Raw genomic sequence first — 14,313 nt, forward strand, 5'->3', positions numbered from 1 at the left:
CATTGTGCCACATTATATTGTTATATATTTCTTAATTATTATTATTATTATTTGTATTTTTTACTAGTAGTCATATTTATTGTATTATTTTAGATTTTGTATTACTTTATTAGTCAAATTATTGGCTGTGGTTGTCTTCATTATGCCACATTATATTTATTATATTATTATATTTAATTATTTTATTTAAACAGTCAAATTATTTCCTGTGGTAGTTGACATTGTGCAACATTATATTTATCATATTATTTTTTTTCTTTTACAAAGGGCCAAAATATCGTCTGCTGTAATCTACAATATTCCACATTATATTTATTTTATTATTATTTTATTTTATATTATTTACCAATAGTCAAATTATTGTCTGTGGAAATCAACATTATGCCACCAAACAATGCTGACAAAAGCTTAACACGTTGAACCCAGAACATTCCTTTAAAAAATGCTTTAGAAATCACAAAAGCCGTGATTTGTTTCAGCTGGATTAACATGCATTCGTGTGTGTGTGTGTGTGTGTGTGTGTGTCTCCAGGCGTCTGGTTGTGACAGCACAGAGATCCCAGATGAGGTGAAGCTGATTGGCTTTGCCCAGCTGAGCATCGCCTGATAGCATCTCATTCCCACAGCAGAGGGAGTTTCTGTGGGACGGGACTGAACGCTGCAGGAGACGACGGGACGGGGTTCACTACCACACCGCTGCAAACTCACACTTCCTGTTCCTGTTCCTCCCAGTTCACCTGCCCTCGCCCTCAGAATGTTTGCACTCGTTCAATCAAACGCAGCGCTCGTATTCAAACACACGTCCTCTTTCCCTGAAGCTGTAGTTCCAATGTCTTTCACCAAATCATTCCAGCACCCATTTCCCAGAATTCAAAGCAGGACCCCATCATCTCAGGAGGCAATGGCTAGTAAAACAAAAAAGAAAGTTATTTTTTTGTTACAATTATTATGATTGTTTTTGTGTTACCTCTGCTTTCAGCCGAGCTCTTACCGTATTATTTTTAATAATAATTTAATTTCTTTTATTATTCTTTTTTATTTCACGTCCTCTTGTTTTTATGTGGAAAGAGTAGCTTATCTGATGCGTAGATTGTAGACCACAAAACTGAAGTGGAGACGTCTCCCTCTGAATGTAAAAAGCACATTTTCATTCTGACTCTTATTTTAGCACATTTTAACTGTATTGTACATAGAGACCTTCTGATGTCCAATGAAAAATAAGGGAATATTTAAAAAAAAAAAAAAACCTTCCCAGGGGACTGAACCGAATGCTGCCATGTGCAAACGTGCTGCTTTATTTTTTCGGGACAGTGTTGATGCTTCAATGCTAGAGGTGCCTTGTTTTTGTTTTGTTTTTTTAACCGTGCCTAAGAGATGTAGGTAACATGCTTGAAGCTGTTCTACTGACACTGAACATGAAGGACGCTGATTCTTCGATAGTATTTTCACTGGTCGGTGGCTTGCATTGAAGTTAACAGCTGATGCACTTTGATTTCTCCTTCGGCGCTTTGACTCGACGTAACTATCCAGATTTAACCTGTTAAAGCTTTGTCGTTTGACAAACAAGGTCATCGCTACCACTACACACACTTAATCCTGTGTTGTATTCACAAAAAGACCGTCGATGGTTATGCGTCATTTTTACAGCACTAGAATGTGAATTTGTTTTTGAACCCAGAATGCATCTGTCTATCAGCAAACGTGAAGTAGCCTATTTTGTAAAGGAAACCAAATGTCTACTACTGAATGACAGAAAAGCCATCTGTGTGTCCAAAACGAGTATAGTAGCTTGAATTAAATTATTTTGTTCTCAGCCCAAATGTAAATAATGTTAACTAAATACTTTATTATTATTAATATGAAGTTGATTTGTGTTTTCTATATACCATGCGTGTACTCACCCTAACTATTCAGCCCATGTTCCCTTTCTGTAATCAGCAAAGAATATAAACTTTCTGCAAAGGTACAACAAATAAAAAAAAGAATTGCTACTATTAAACCGGAGCATGGCTGTGTTTTGGAAGAAAAAGGATCCTAACCGTATAATGTGATTATGATATTATCTTTTGCCTGCCTCTGTGTTTTTTTTTATACTGTAATTGCTATAATTTACTGCCGGCAAACCCCCAGAAAGAGATTTCATTACAGTGTTTAAGTATCTAAACGTCTCCTCATGAAATGGTAAAAACCATCAGATTTATGTTGAGCATTTATGTGAGTACTTAAACTAGTTAGAGCTGGATAATTTATCAAATATCTGAAAGAGAAATGGGTAATGATGTGATGATTTTAGTACGTTTTTATATTGGTCCACACTATACATACAATAATATTTATTATATTATTATTTTATTTTTTTATTAATCGTAAAATTATTGCTGGTCCCACTTTATATTAAGTGGCTTTAAGTACTACGTACTTACATTGAAATGAATAATTTGATACAATGGACTTATTGTGTACATACATGGTTTTACATTGTACTTATATTTTGAAAAAATCTGCATGTAATTACAGCTGTAATTAATTTATGTAATTACATTTGTAATAACACAGTTGACCCTTCACTTATACCTTAACCTACCCTTTAACCGACCCATACCACCACACCTGACCCTAACCTTACCCGTAACATACCTCAATAGCAGCAAAAGTGTTTTACAATACAACATGAACACAATAAGTATATTGTACTTATTTGTCGATGTAAGTACATAGTACTTAAAGCCACTTCATATAAAATAAAATTGTATTTATTGTTTTATTATATTTGTTTTTATTTATTTTTTCACAAATTTGCCTGTCATAAACTACATTATATAATTTATTTTTTTAAAAATTATATAAATTAACTGGATTTTAATTGAATTTTTCTTTGGATGCTTAAAATCACTCTTTTTAAGCAATTGCAGATTAAATGCATCAGATATATTGGTAATACATTGAAATAAAATTCTTGGAATACATGCAAGGGGCCAAAGTATTTAAAACTACTGAGAAAATGGATTGAGACTATTTTCTTGCCTTCCATCATGCTGTAGGAGTCCGAATGATGTCACTTCCTAGGTACACAACTTATCACAAGAAATGACAGTGAAGTGTGTGTGTGTGTGTGTGTGTATATACACACACTATAATTGTGACTATACACCCCTATGTTAAACTCCCATAGAGTCAGGCAGATTTTTATTTTTAAAGGCCAGTTATAGGGGTGTCCTGACTTATGCACCCTGTATTTTAAGGAGGAACATTTATTTATTTATGATACATTATTCATACAGAAAGAAAACTGGTGTCCTTAAAGGTTGGATTTTTCCTCATTTTTCTAATTAAGGCATTAAGATAAATTTCCAAAAGATTATTTTTTTATTCCTCTTTTTAAATAACTTTAGCATGGGTGTCCTAACTTATTCACATCACTGTATATAAATATCAGTTATGTCAGTGATGTGTGATTTTAATTGTTGGATCATACCTCAAAGGTCAAAGTCGCCGTTTCCAAGTAATGGGACACCAAAGTGTTCATCTATTTAAGGTAAGTGCAATTTTTGACACTATATTTACTCAGGGATGCTGATTGCTTTTAATCAAATCCAGTTCTGATTGAAAATCGGTTGTTTTAAAGCACTTGCTCCATTATACCACACAACAATGCCAAAGACTTGTTATGGGTGTTGACAGAGTTTGGCACGACAACCGGTTGGCACATCTCGAGCCGCCAGACCAGTCTGCCAAGAGGCACTATTGTGGGCATTTGGCAGGACGAGTGACTGGCGAAATCCTCCAAGGATAAAAAAGTGGGTTGGACACTGCTGGAAATCCACAGCACATTTATACGGTCAAACACGTTCATCTAAAGGCAACACGTCAAATTCAAAAGTTAAACAGATTTGACAGAAATGTTAGAAACTCTTCATTTCCAAGTTTCCAAGCAAAAGTTTTACAACTTGCTAGATAGGCTGCAATTCTTTTTCTTTTTTTTTTCTGAAAAATTTGAACTAGAAACGGCATATTGTTATTTATTGAACAGTGTCTGTTATAATATTGCAACTGCAATTAAATACATTTACAATGGTTAAACTGGCTTTATGTTTGGGGTTTATACGATTTTTCATTTCTTTAGTTTTTTTTTAATCAATTTTGTATTTGATACAGTAAAAAAAACAGTAATATTGTAAAATACTATTAAAATTTTAAATAACTGATTTCTACTGTAATATATATTTTTAATGTCATTTATTCCTGTGATCAAAGCTGAATTTTCATCATCATTACTCAGTGTCACATGGTCCTTCAGGAATCATTGTAATACGATGATTTGCTGCTCAATAAACATTTCTTATCAATGTTGAAAACAATTGTGCTACTTAATTTGTTTTGTGGAATCCGTGATAATTTTTTTTCTTTAGGATTCTTTGATGAATAGAAAGTTCAAAAGAACAACATTTATTTGAAATAAAAATCTTTTGTAACTTTCTAAATGTCTTAATCACTTTTGATCATTTGTCCTTGCTGAATAAAATGATTCATTTATTTTCCTATTTGACTAACCTTTGAATATAAACAAGCAAAAAGTATACAAAAAGATCCATGTACATTGTTATATATTTTTATATAGAAAATACACAATATAATACTATAGTACCCATGGGGATTATATGTTCATTTTTGTTTTCACAGTTAAATGCCACATCCCCTCAATAATTCCAGACCATTTAAAAATGAAACAAAAAATAATGAAACGTGAATCACATTTTGGCCTCTATTAAATCAAATTCTAGAGAAGGAAAAAATCCGCTTTTTTTTCATGTTTCTCACCCAAAGTGCTTCATTATATGCCACATTAACACTGCGTTCCATAAGCAACGTTTCTACAGGGTTGACCATGTACAGTAGATACTCACTAGATACCAAGCGTTAATGACTTTAGATATATAGATTTAAAGTAGAACTACAAACATGAGTCAGCTGTTCATGATGTTTTCAACTTCTAGGAGTAAGAAAATAATTTTTATACCTCTTATAAATAACGAACTATACATCGCCGAGAAAAGACGTTTTTGAACATGTAAACAAACAGTATGCAGGCGCTTTCACATACAGTAAACAAAGCAACGTTGCATGGAACTTTCGTTTGTACAAGCAGAGTTGTGTGCAAAGAAAAGTGAACGCTCAAGGACATCCTTCATCCGACACGTTTGATGTGCATCCCAACCAAATGAAACTCCAGCATGTTGAACCTTTACAGACTGGCACAGTTATTATAATATTAACATGAATAGCATATTTCCCCAACCGATTCTCATCCCACTGCTAAACAAAGTGATCCACGGGTTGTTGAAATTCCCCAGGATTATGTTACTGTTTTTTAAGAAAGAACTACAATTTGAGCTCGGCACGTCCCAATGCTCCATCGTTTGCATCATGGGTATTAAAAAGGGCAAAAACACACAAGACCTCAGGCATCTTTGACTAACACTTGAGATGCTTCTTGCTGGTCATGTCGTTCCAGATCCGATGCATCTCCTCAGGGGAGATCTGGTGTACGGTGATAACTCTACGGTACCTGCAGAGGCTGTAGGCCATTTTCCAGTGATTGAAGCCACTGTTCTGATACGGGTGAATGCCCAGCTTCCTCAAACACACCCCGACGTAAACGTCCTCCAGATGCAAGAGTCTGGTGTGCTGGGAAGTCTTGTAGATGAGCTCCGCAACATCCGCCGAGAACACGTACCCCGTGCCCGAGCAAAACGGTGGGTACTTGCTTTCGGGATAAAGGTCTCTGGGCATGTACCATTTGCTGCGCATGTCCCGTATGGGTCCGCCATTGATGACGTACCCGGTGAAGTACCTCCGTCGAGGTTTAGTTGCCGGCTTCAAGAGTTTATAAACCAAGTTGTCCATGTTCACGAAGATATCGCTGTCCGTTTTCATCACGTACTTGGCTTGGTTGCAGTAAGTCGCGACCCAGCGCATTCCCATCAGCGTTTTGAGAGTTAGGTTGTGGTACGAGTCGATGAAGTCTTCGACTACGATGTCGTGAAAGATCTCGCTTTCCTGCTCCACCATCTGGTTGAGCACCGCATCCGTACTGCGTCCGAGGAGAAACAGCGTTATGATACGAAGGTCGCTGAACGTGCTCTCGTCACCCCACGTCTCCCGGATGGCCTGGCGGGCGTCGAACTCCTTGTGCGTGGTCGTGATGAGGATGACGAGGAAGGGCACGTTGGTTTCGCATTTCTTGGGCTCGTTGATGACGAAATCGAAGGTGTGCGGGTTCAGCGGACGCGTCCTGATGTTGCCGAAGGGGGTGGTGGCATTGCTCTTGAGCGCTTTCGCCGTTTTACGCGCTGGCACGGACAGTTGGCTCGCGTAGGATGACGTGGGTCTGGATATACTTAGATACCACAGAGCGCTGGCCCAACAAACGACCGTCAACACGTAGAGGCATGACACTTTTGAAGGCATTATGATGCATTTACGTGCACTTGGAGCTGTAGATCTCGAACGGCCCTGCAGCCATTAGTGATGGTTCCTCAGGCAGAAATGCAGAACGCAGCGGCATCTGTATGCAGCTAGACAACACCTGTCAGAGCTGTCTGTTCCTCGTATAAAATTGGTGGGATTTTGTTGCAGGGTTTCGAATGCTCCCTGACACTCTTCTGCATGTTCCACGGAAATCTGAAAAATAAATCAGCAACAGTTGAATTGTTGAAAACACTTCAAATTGAAAACAGAAACACAGTATCTACTGACAAAACTGTTGGTAAATTGCAGAAGTGACACAATGGGGAATTTATCTGCCAGTTGGTCATGGTTATTGCCCAAAGTCAATCATAGGCCTATAAAAAAAAAAAAAAGCTAAAACAATACAGCCAGAAAGATGAATGTGTCATGATTTATCACTTGTTACGGCAGACAGGCAGACTCTGTCAAGATACAACTTCTTACAAAATGGAGAACACCATAAATCAATCACTCAACAATTACTCACAGGTGAGATCAATGACAACACAATAATTAGCCAGCAAACAATTACAAGACGCTTTCTTAAGTTTATATTAAGAGAGCAAAGGATACATCATCAACAATTGAGCACCAACAATCACAACCATAATAAAACCCACATTAAGTGCACATACATTTTAATCCAATACATATTAAGTTAACTCATTTGTAAGAAACAGCTTAAATCAAAATCTACATTCAAACCATTTGGCACCAAAGTTTTTAATTAGTGCATCCAAAAGGCTTCTCGTTTCAGTAAACGTTGATCTAAATCACTTCCTCTTCTTAATAAGGATGCCTTCTTGATTCCTATATAAAGTAATGAAGTAATTGGATGGCTATGCTCAGCAAAACTTTGGTCCCATATATGGTTTAAATATGGATTTTTCTAATAAATGAGCTAATCGGTCATTGATCTGACCTGTGAGTAATTGTTGGTTCTATTTATGGTGTTTTCTATTTTGTAAGAAGTTGACAAAGGCTGGTTGTCTGCCGAAACATCGAAGATAACAAAAATACTTAAGTGAGTGGGCAGTTATACTCTGTCTTATCACTATATTTTAAACCATGTCAGATATGCGTTTAGTCATTTCAGCCTGAGAACGTTACTTATATTGTCGACAATTGGACTTTTCCCATTGGCTTTTGGATTATGGCAGAAAATAAGTTCTGTGACCAACAAAACGTTACATGTTTTGTGCATTATCTGATTAAATATGCACTCATTTGCATACATTTCTAGAACAGAAATCTGAACACTGAATGAAACCAGATTCACAATTCTATTTTTCATCTTTTTGACATATTAAATGTTTTTAAAAAGAAGATTTTGGATCTCTCTTTTTATCACTCCATAAATCAGACAATACTCAGAAATTCACCATGTTCTGAATAAAATGTTCTATGAATCAGGTGAATGGGATATGAACAAATACCCAAAGAAGCCAGCAGAATAGACAGGAATAAAACTGTAAAGATATGTGGAAGTGCTACTGAAGTGGAGATTCCTGGCTCAGTGCAGGAGAAAAAAAAAACTTTGGTTGTTGTTGTTGTTGTTGAGAAAACAACATTTAAATTAATTGAAATCAGATGAGAATAGATAACTGTAATGAACACAAATGTTTTTCTGTCCTCTATTCTGAAAGTCTCAAACTAGCCCAAATTCTCAACATTGACTAGTGCATGAAAAAAAAAAAGGTTTTGTCTGTAGTGTTTTGCCTTTTAAAGTTGGAACATTTCAGATAAGATCGTTTTTAAGAGTGTGAATAAAATACGACTTCAAGAGACTTGGAATGCATGCTTCACTTGGATTGTTTTGATCTTTTAAATGCTTGAGTGTAATGTAGATTCAGTCATTATTTACTCACCCTCAGGTCATTCCAAACCCATATCAACGTGTAATAAAGTAAACAAGTAAATGAAGAAGAAAGAATTCAACCAAACGTATGGAAGACTGGTTACTTTAGTAAGAACAGAGCTTATTGGCTTATTACCCCCACCCAACCAAATATCTGAATAGACAGTTAACCAAATATTATGATTTTTATCTACCGCATGGCAGGAGATTGTTAATGCTAGAAAGTATTAAAGAATATGAGGTGAAAAATGTTTGAAAGGAGCATTCATCTGTTGTTGCCTGTATGGAAATGAGATTGCTGTGTGATTCCTGCTCTGAAGTTTGCAGCCGTTTAGACTTTTGATAAGAGAGCTGCGTCGGCATATAGCGGCTTTCTAGCGGAATCGTCTTCTCAGTGGGGAAGATAACCAATCAGCACATTTATGGAAGTGAGAAAATATCACCGGGATGCTTTACAAAGAAATAATTTATTGTAATATAATCTAAACAAAATTGAAATGGCTGAATTACTCTTTGCTACTTTTTGTGTGGCTAATGCGCTGTTTGCCATCTGACTGAAACTGTTCCCTCGTGAACAATATGTGGAAAAGTGAACAAAAATATAGTGCAAAATAGCTTTTTATAATAAAAACATAAACAAAATGTATTTACACATATATATATATATATATATATATATTATAAATTTATAATATATATATATTATAAAAAGCTATTTTGCACTATATTTGTTCACTTTTCCACATATTGTTCACGAGGGAACAGTTTCAGTCAGATGGCAAACAGCGCATTAGCCACATAATATATATATAGGGGTGGTGATGGCGCAGTGTCCCTGAGCAAGACACTTAACCCCTAGTTGCTCCAGAGGCGTGCGACTTCTGACATATAGCAATTGTAAGTCGCTTTGGATAAAAGCGTCAGCTAAATGAATAAATGTAAATGTAAATATATATACACACACACACACACACATACTGTATGTACATATACACTATATGTATTATTCATTTGATCCATCAACAAGCTTTTACTCACCATTTATCATTATAGTATATAGTTGGAGGATGCCTCATCTAGAAAAAGAAAACATGAACAATTAAAAATTGTATGCATTTGTTTATTTCAATTTCAACATTTAAATGTAAAACCTGTCGCATATAATAATAAAATAAACATACACAGTACAACTTGCTCAACTTGACATAAAGTCCTTGCAACAACTTCCATGTGTGGCAAATATCCCCGGTCCATTGGAGCATCACTCCAGTTCCATAATCCAGTTTCTCTGATTCTATCATCAGCTGAGTCGGTCCTGATCTGCCTTCCCCTCCTGTTTTGTTTCATTGGACAAGTTTCAACCGCTGTCTTTCTCAATCAGTTCAGCAATGCTTTGTTTTAGTTAACATGCCTAAACTGAGCTCTGAAGCTCAATGATGAGAAAGCAGGATGACAGCTCATAGAGGAGATTGAAAAGAGAGGTTATGTATAACAGAGCCGGTCCGCTTTAAACAGATCTGGCAGTGATGAAGAGTGTGAGCGCGACTGTACGGACCGGGCTGCCACTATTAAGAGCTCTTCGAGAGCAAGAAAAGCGGGAAGAAAAAAAAAAAAGAAGAGGGATCTGGAAACCCAGCGTCTGATGTTTCAAGTATTGATCTTTTTGAATACTACACATCTGAAGGGGATATTTTAAAAGAGTTCATCAGAATTTTCCTTAATTATTATTAGTATTTATAAGTTAAGCATTATTAATCAAATTTTAACAAATCCCTAACACAAAGTATTAAACTTTGCCGTGTAATTAACATTATGTTGTGCTCTGGACACAAATGATCACTTAAATCACTTTCTAAGCTACTGGATTTTCACCTGTCAGGCGAGAAAATCCCACAGACTTACAATAGAAATGGCTCACATTCCTCTTTGAGAGACCAAAATAACACTGAAACGGAATAGCAATTCCTATAGCATTTCCCATATATTTTGTTACATTTTTAAACATTATTACATTATATAATTCCCAAGAGATCATTAGCACATTCAGAGAGTTGCCATGAAATTGATTGATATATTTTAATGCATAATCATATTTAAATGTACTTTAGCTAATGATCTGTTAAGTATTATAATGTTTGTTAATGACTTCCTAATGAAAGGCAGATTTTTTTAAGAAGGAAATTTGCTTATGCAGAGCCATTCTATGGAAAATGAAAGAGAAATTATCCATAAATAATCTCAAATTGTTATTTATGAAAGAAGTCTTTAATGCTCATCTAGGCTGTATTTATTTGAACAAAAATACAATGTATTGCAATTTAAAATATCTATTTTGCACGGTAACATTTTAAAAAATGTGATGCAAAGCTGGATTTTCAGCATCATTCCTCCAGTCTTCAGTGTCACATGATCCTTCAAAAATCATTCTAATATGCTGATTTGCTGAAACCTTTTTTTATATAATTAATGTTGAAAACCGTTCTGCTGCTTCATATTTTGGGGGAAACCATGATAATTATTTTTTAAAGATTATTTGATGAATAAAAAGTTCAAAAGAACAACATTTATTTGAAATTGAATCTTTTTGAACATTATACATGTCTTTACAGTCACTTGTGATCAATTTAAAGCTTCCTTGCTGAAAAACCGTACGCACACACCTGAATTGTTCACAATTGTTCAGTAACATGCATTAAGAAAATAAATAGGGTCAATGTTGATTTCATGCTGACTTTAAATAACATTGATAATCTCACAAAAAAAAAATTAAGCAAAAATCTGCAAAAGTCGCAGCTCTCTCTTCATGGCTTTTATGCAGATATGAACGCTGCATTAGCTTCACAGTACATTACCAGGATTGGTGACCATCTGCTGTGCAGAAGTGAAAGAAACGTTCCTTCACTGCTGAACTCGCATTAAGTCGAGACCAGGTGGAGGGAAATGTCAATCTATGAAATGACTTCAAAATCACTCTGAAATCTCTCTCCTCAAAGGTACAGCATGAAAACCATTTTATATGAAGAACAGGATGGCATTACTTTGGTGTGTATACACACACACACACACACAATCTATATTGAAAGTGTAGTGATAAAACTGGTCTTATCCTGTGTTCATATCCACATTTTACTCCAACATATTAAGCTTAAATGAAAGTTTCGGGTTTGTACCAAGATAACATCATTCCCCAGGCAGCCTACAAGATGAGCTGCCAACACACACACACACACACACACACACACACACACACACACACACACACACACACACACACACACACACACACACACACACACACACACACACACACACACACACACACACACACACACACACACACACACACACACACACACACACACACACACACACACACACACACACACACACACACACACACACACCTGAATGAGATAATTTCACAATCACAGCATGTTTATCAGGAAACCAGGGAGCGAATATATTCTGTAAAAGCAGATAAAGACCTCAAAAGGCCAAATGCCCCTGTTAAAACAAGAAACAGCAACAGATCTCAGCTCGATTCAGATAAACTGTGTGTGGATTCAATTTATTACTTGTTTTTAGCCGGAGACACATTCAAAGCTTACTCTTGGACCAAATGCATTTTATGCTATTGATTTGCCGTGAGGGGTTTTAAAGCGCTTTTGATTGACTTAATAAGAAATTGTGGCATGTTTAAAATTGCTGTAAATAAATCCAGGAGGGGAACACTACACACACGCTCCAAGATTAAAGTCAACATTGATTCACAACCCTATTTACTATCTTTATACATATTCATGCATTCTAAAGGGAAAAATGTTTGTAGCAATTTTGCTCTGCTTGTGCAATGACTTTCCATTTCAAATGTTTTCTGAATACCTTGCAATCCAATCAATCCTAGAAAGAAAAAATAAAATAAACTGCTTATTTGTCTGAATATCCTGTTTCATGCAGAATGCATCACATTATTGAAAGAAGCAATTTAAAAAAAAAGTAGTGAAATGTTTATCATCAGAGACTTATATATATATATATATATATATATATATATATATATATATATATATATATATTTAGGGCTGTCGAAATTAACAAATGCGATCAAAGTGAGTTAAATAAAGTCTTAAATGACTGTAAAGAGTTCCTGACAGATCCGTGTCATGTGCTTCAGATCTTAAAGTGACAGCAGCCTAATAAACCTGTTGCTTTAAACTGAACAACGTTTGTAGCTTTAATAAGGATTTTAAATGATAATTTATGCAGTGAAGACTGTGAAGTGTTTGATAACTTTGTATTATTATTATACATTAATTTAGAGGTTAACTGTGAAATTATTACAATATAATATATATATTAAAAACTTTAATGTTAGGTGCAATTAATCACAAACAATTACAGAAAAATGTGTGATTAACTAGTTATTATAGCTATTTAAATCAATTGATAGCACACACACTCACACATATATATATATATATATATATATATATATATATATGTGTGTGTGTGTGTGTGTGTGTGTGTGTGTGTGTGTGTGTGTGTGTGTGTGTGTGTGTGTGTGTGTGTGTGTGTGTGTGTGTGTGTGTGTGTGTGTGTGCTGTCAATCAAGACAATCAAGCTGACTAATGTAATAAGGTACATTTGATATTTTGATTCAATTAAAACCTCCAAATAATTACACTTAAAGATCACGGAAATACTAGGAAATGGTGCATTTAAAAAAATATGTTCAATGAATTCTCCTGCAACAAATAGATTACAGTTAGCAAAAGAGATTTGAGATCCAGAGTCTGATGAGGAACACAATCACAATCCATCTTCAGGTTTTTATTGTGACAGGTGCAGATTCCCCCAGACACAGAGACTCATCCCGAGTGACACCTGTGCTGTACTGTTTGCCACAAATGCAAGAGAAAACAGCTATGAAATCCTAATCCTATTATGCAGTTTTGTGGCGGATACAAAATTTTTATGGCCAGTCATTTTTCTCAATTCACCCCACAGTGGCAGGAATAGCAGATTGCCTTTTAATCATAATAGCATTTTCAGTCTCTCTCGCATTGATTTAAGCCGTTTCATATCTTACGACTAACCTCTTCTCAAATATTTTTCATCAATATTTTTGCATAATTGCTCTTGTAAATGAGACTGTTATCTACTAATTTCTTTCTTTAGAAGCTTGATAGAAACACTTAAATTGTTTTTTGTTGCTACAGAATAAAAACCGTGAGCTGCACACGGATCGCTTTTGTTTCATAAGCTGATGAATTTGTATATGAATTGATTTATTTAGGGACCCCCGCCTGAAGCTGAATCAATTGAGAAAATTAAACATGCTGTAGGGACTGGGCTAAGTGGGTGAATCTGAATAACTAAATACATCCGGCTAAAGACCAAAAATCTCTGAATGTAAATTAACCCAAACACACACACACAAACACACACACACACACATTCCCCCACCAGTGAAAACCACACTCAGGACAGAGCGTGGTGTCCGATTACAAGACATTTTATGACTGATCGGAATGTCCCAAAGGAAGTGGATTCCAAAGCGAAAAGAAACTTCTTTTCTTTAAAAGACATTTAACCAGATATATTCAATGTGTTTTTATGTGTGTCCATTTGCCCATGTCACATTGGAATGACTATGATTTTATGGTAGCTTAAAGTGAATTATAAATACCTTCATTATGCATTTTAAATATAACTGTCTATTCCCATAACTTGTACACATAGTTCTAGACACCTCCGGAATGCTTTCGGTGTGATCAATCAGAATATGTACAGTAATATCCAGTAAAATATAGTAAAATACTATGTTTTCCATCTTTGGAGTGAAAAGAGACCAAAACTAACATCACTGGTGTTCTTAGATAACGGCGTTTACGACCCAAAGGAATGTTCACAGAACTGCCACCCTCTCTGAATTCTAACCAAGGAGGA

The 14,313-nt window shown here is 35.5% G+C and overlaps 2 protein-coding genes across 14 annotated transcripts in view; one reads left to right on the plus strand and one right to left on the minus strand.

Annotated features, from left to right (window-relative positions):
• Nucleotides 1–1,998, plus strand: part of stk39 (serine threonine kinase 39) — a 73,297-nt gene extending 71,299 nt beyond the window's left edge. For all 4 annotated transcript variants that reach the window (XM_077216225.1, XM_077216226.1, XM_077216228.1 and 1 more), the window contains one exon: nt 532–1,998. In XM_077216225.1, coding sequence (XP_077072340.1) covers nt 532–606 — 75 coding nt within the window. In that variant the 3' untranslated portion in view covers nt 607–1,998. The remainder of the gene's footprint in view (nt 1–531) is intronic.
• A 2,596-nt stretch (nt 1,999–4,594) lies between these two features.
• b3galt1b (UDP-Gal:betaGlcNAc beta 1,3-galactosyltransferase, polypeptide 1b) overlaps nt 4,595–14,313 on the minus strand; it is a 159,387-nt gene continuing 149,668 nt past the window's right edge. For 6 of the 10 annotated variants that reach the window (XM_077216234.1, XM_077216232.1, XM_077216233.1 and 3 more), the window contains 2 exons: nt 9,403–9,440; nt 4,595–6,680 (listed from right to left, as the gene is read on the minus strand). In XM_077216234.1, the coding sequence (XP_077072349.1) occupies nt 5,472–6,467 (996 nt within the window). In that variant the 5' untranslated portion in view covers nt 6,468–6,680; nt 9,403–9,440 and the 3' untranslated portion in view covers nt 4,595–5,471. Of the gene's footprint in view, nt 6,681–6,905; nt 6,937–7,428; nt 7,501–9,402; nt 9,441–14,313 lie in introns of those variants that run through there. The other 4 variants (XM_077216237.1, XM_077216238.1, XM_077216239.1 and 1 more) reach the window with 3 other exon arrangements.

This window comes from Siphateles boraxobius, unplaced genomic scaffold (assembly GCF_051911475.1).
Source record: "Siphateles boraxobius isolate OS27281-9 unplaced genomic scaffold, OSU_SipBor_1 7, whole genome shotgun sequence".
NCBI classification, from domain to species: Eukaryota; Metazoa; Chordata; class Actinopteri; order Cypriniformes; family Leuciscidae; genus Siphateles; species Siphateles boraxobius.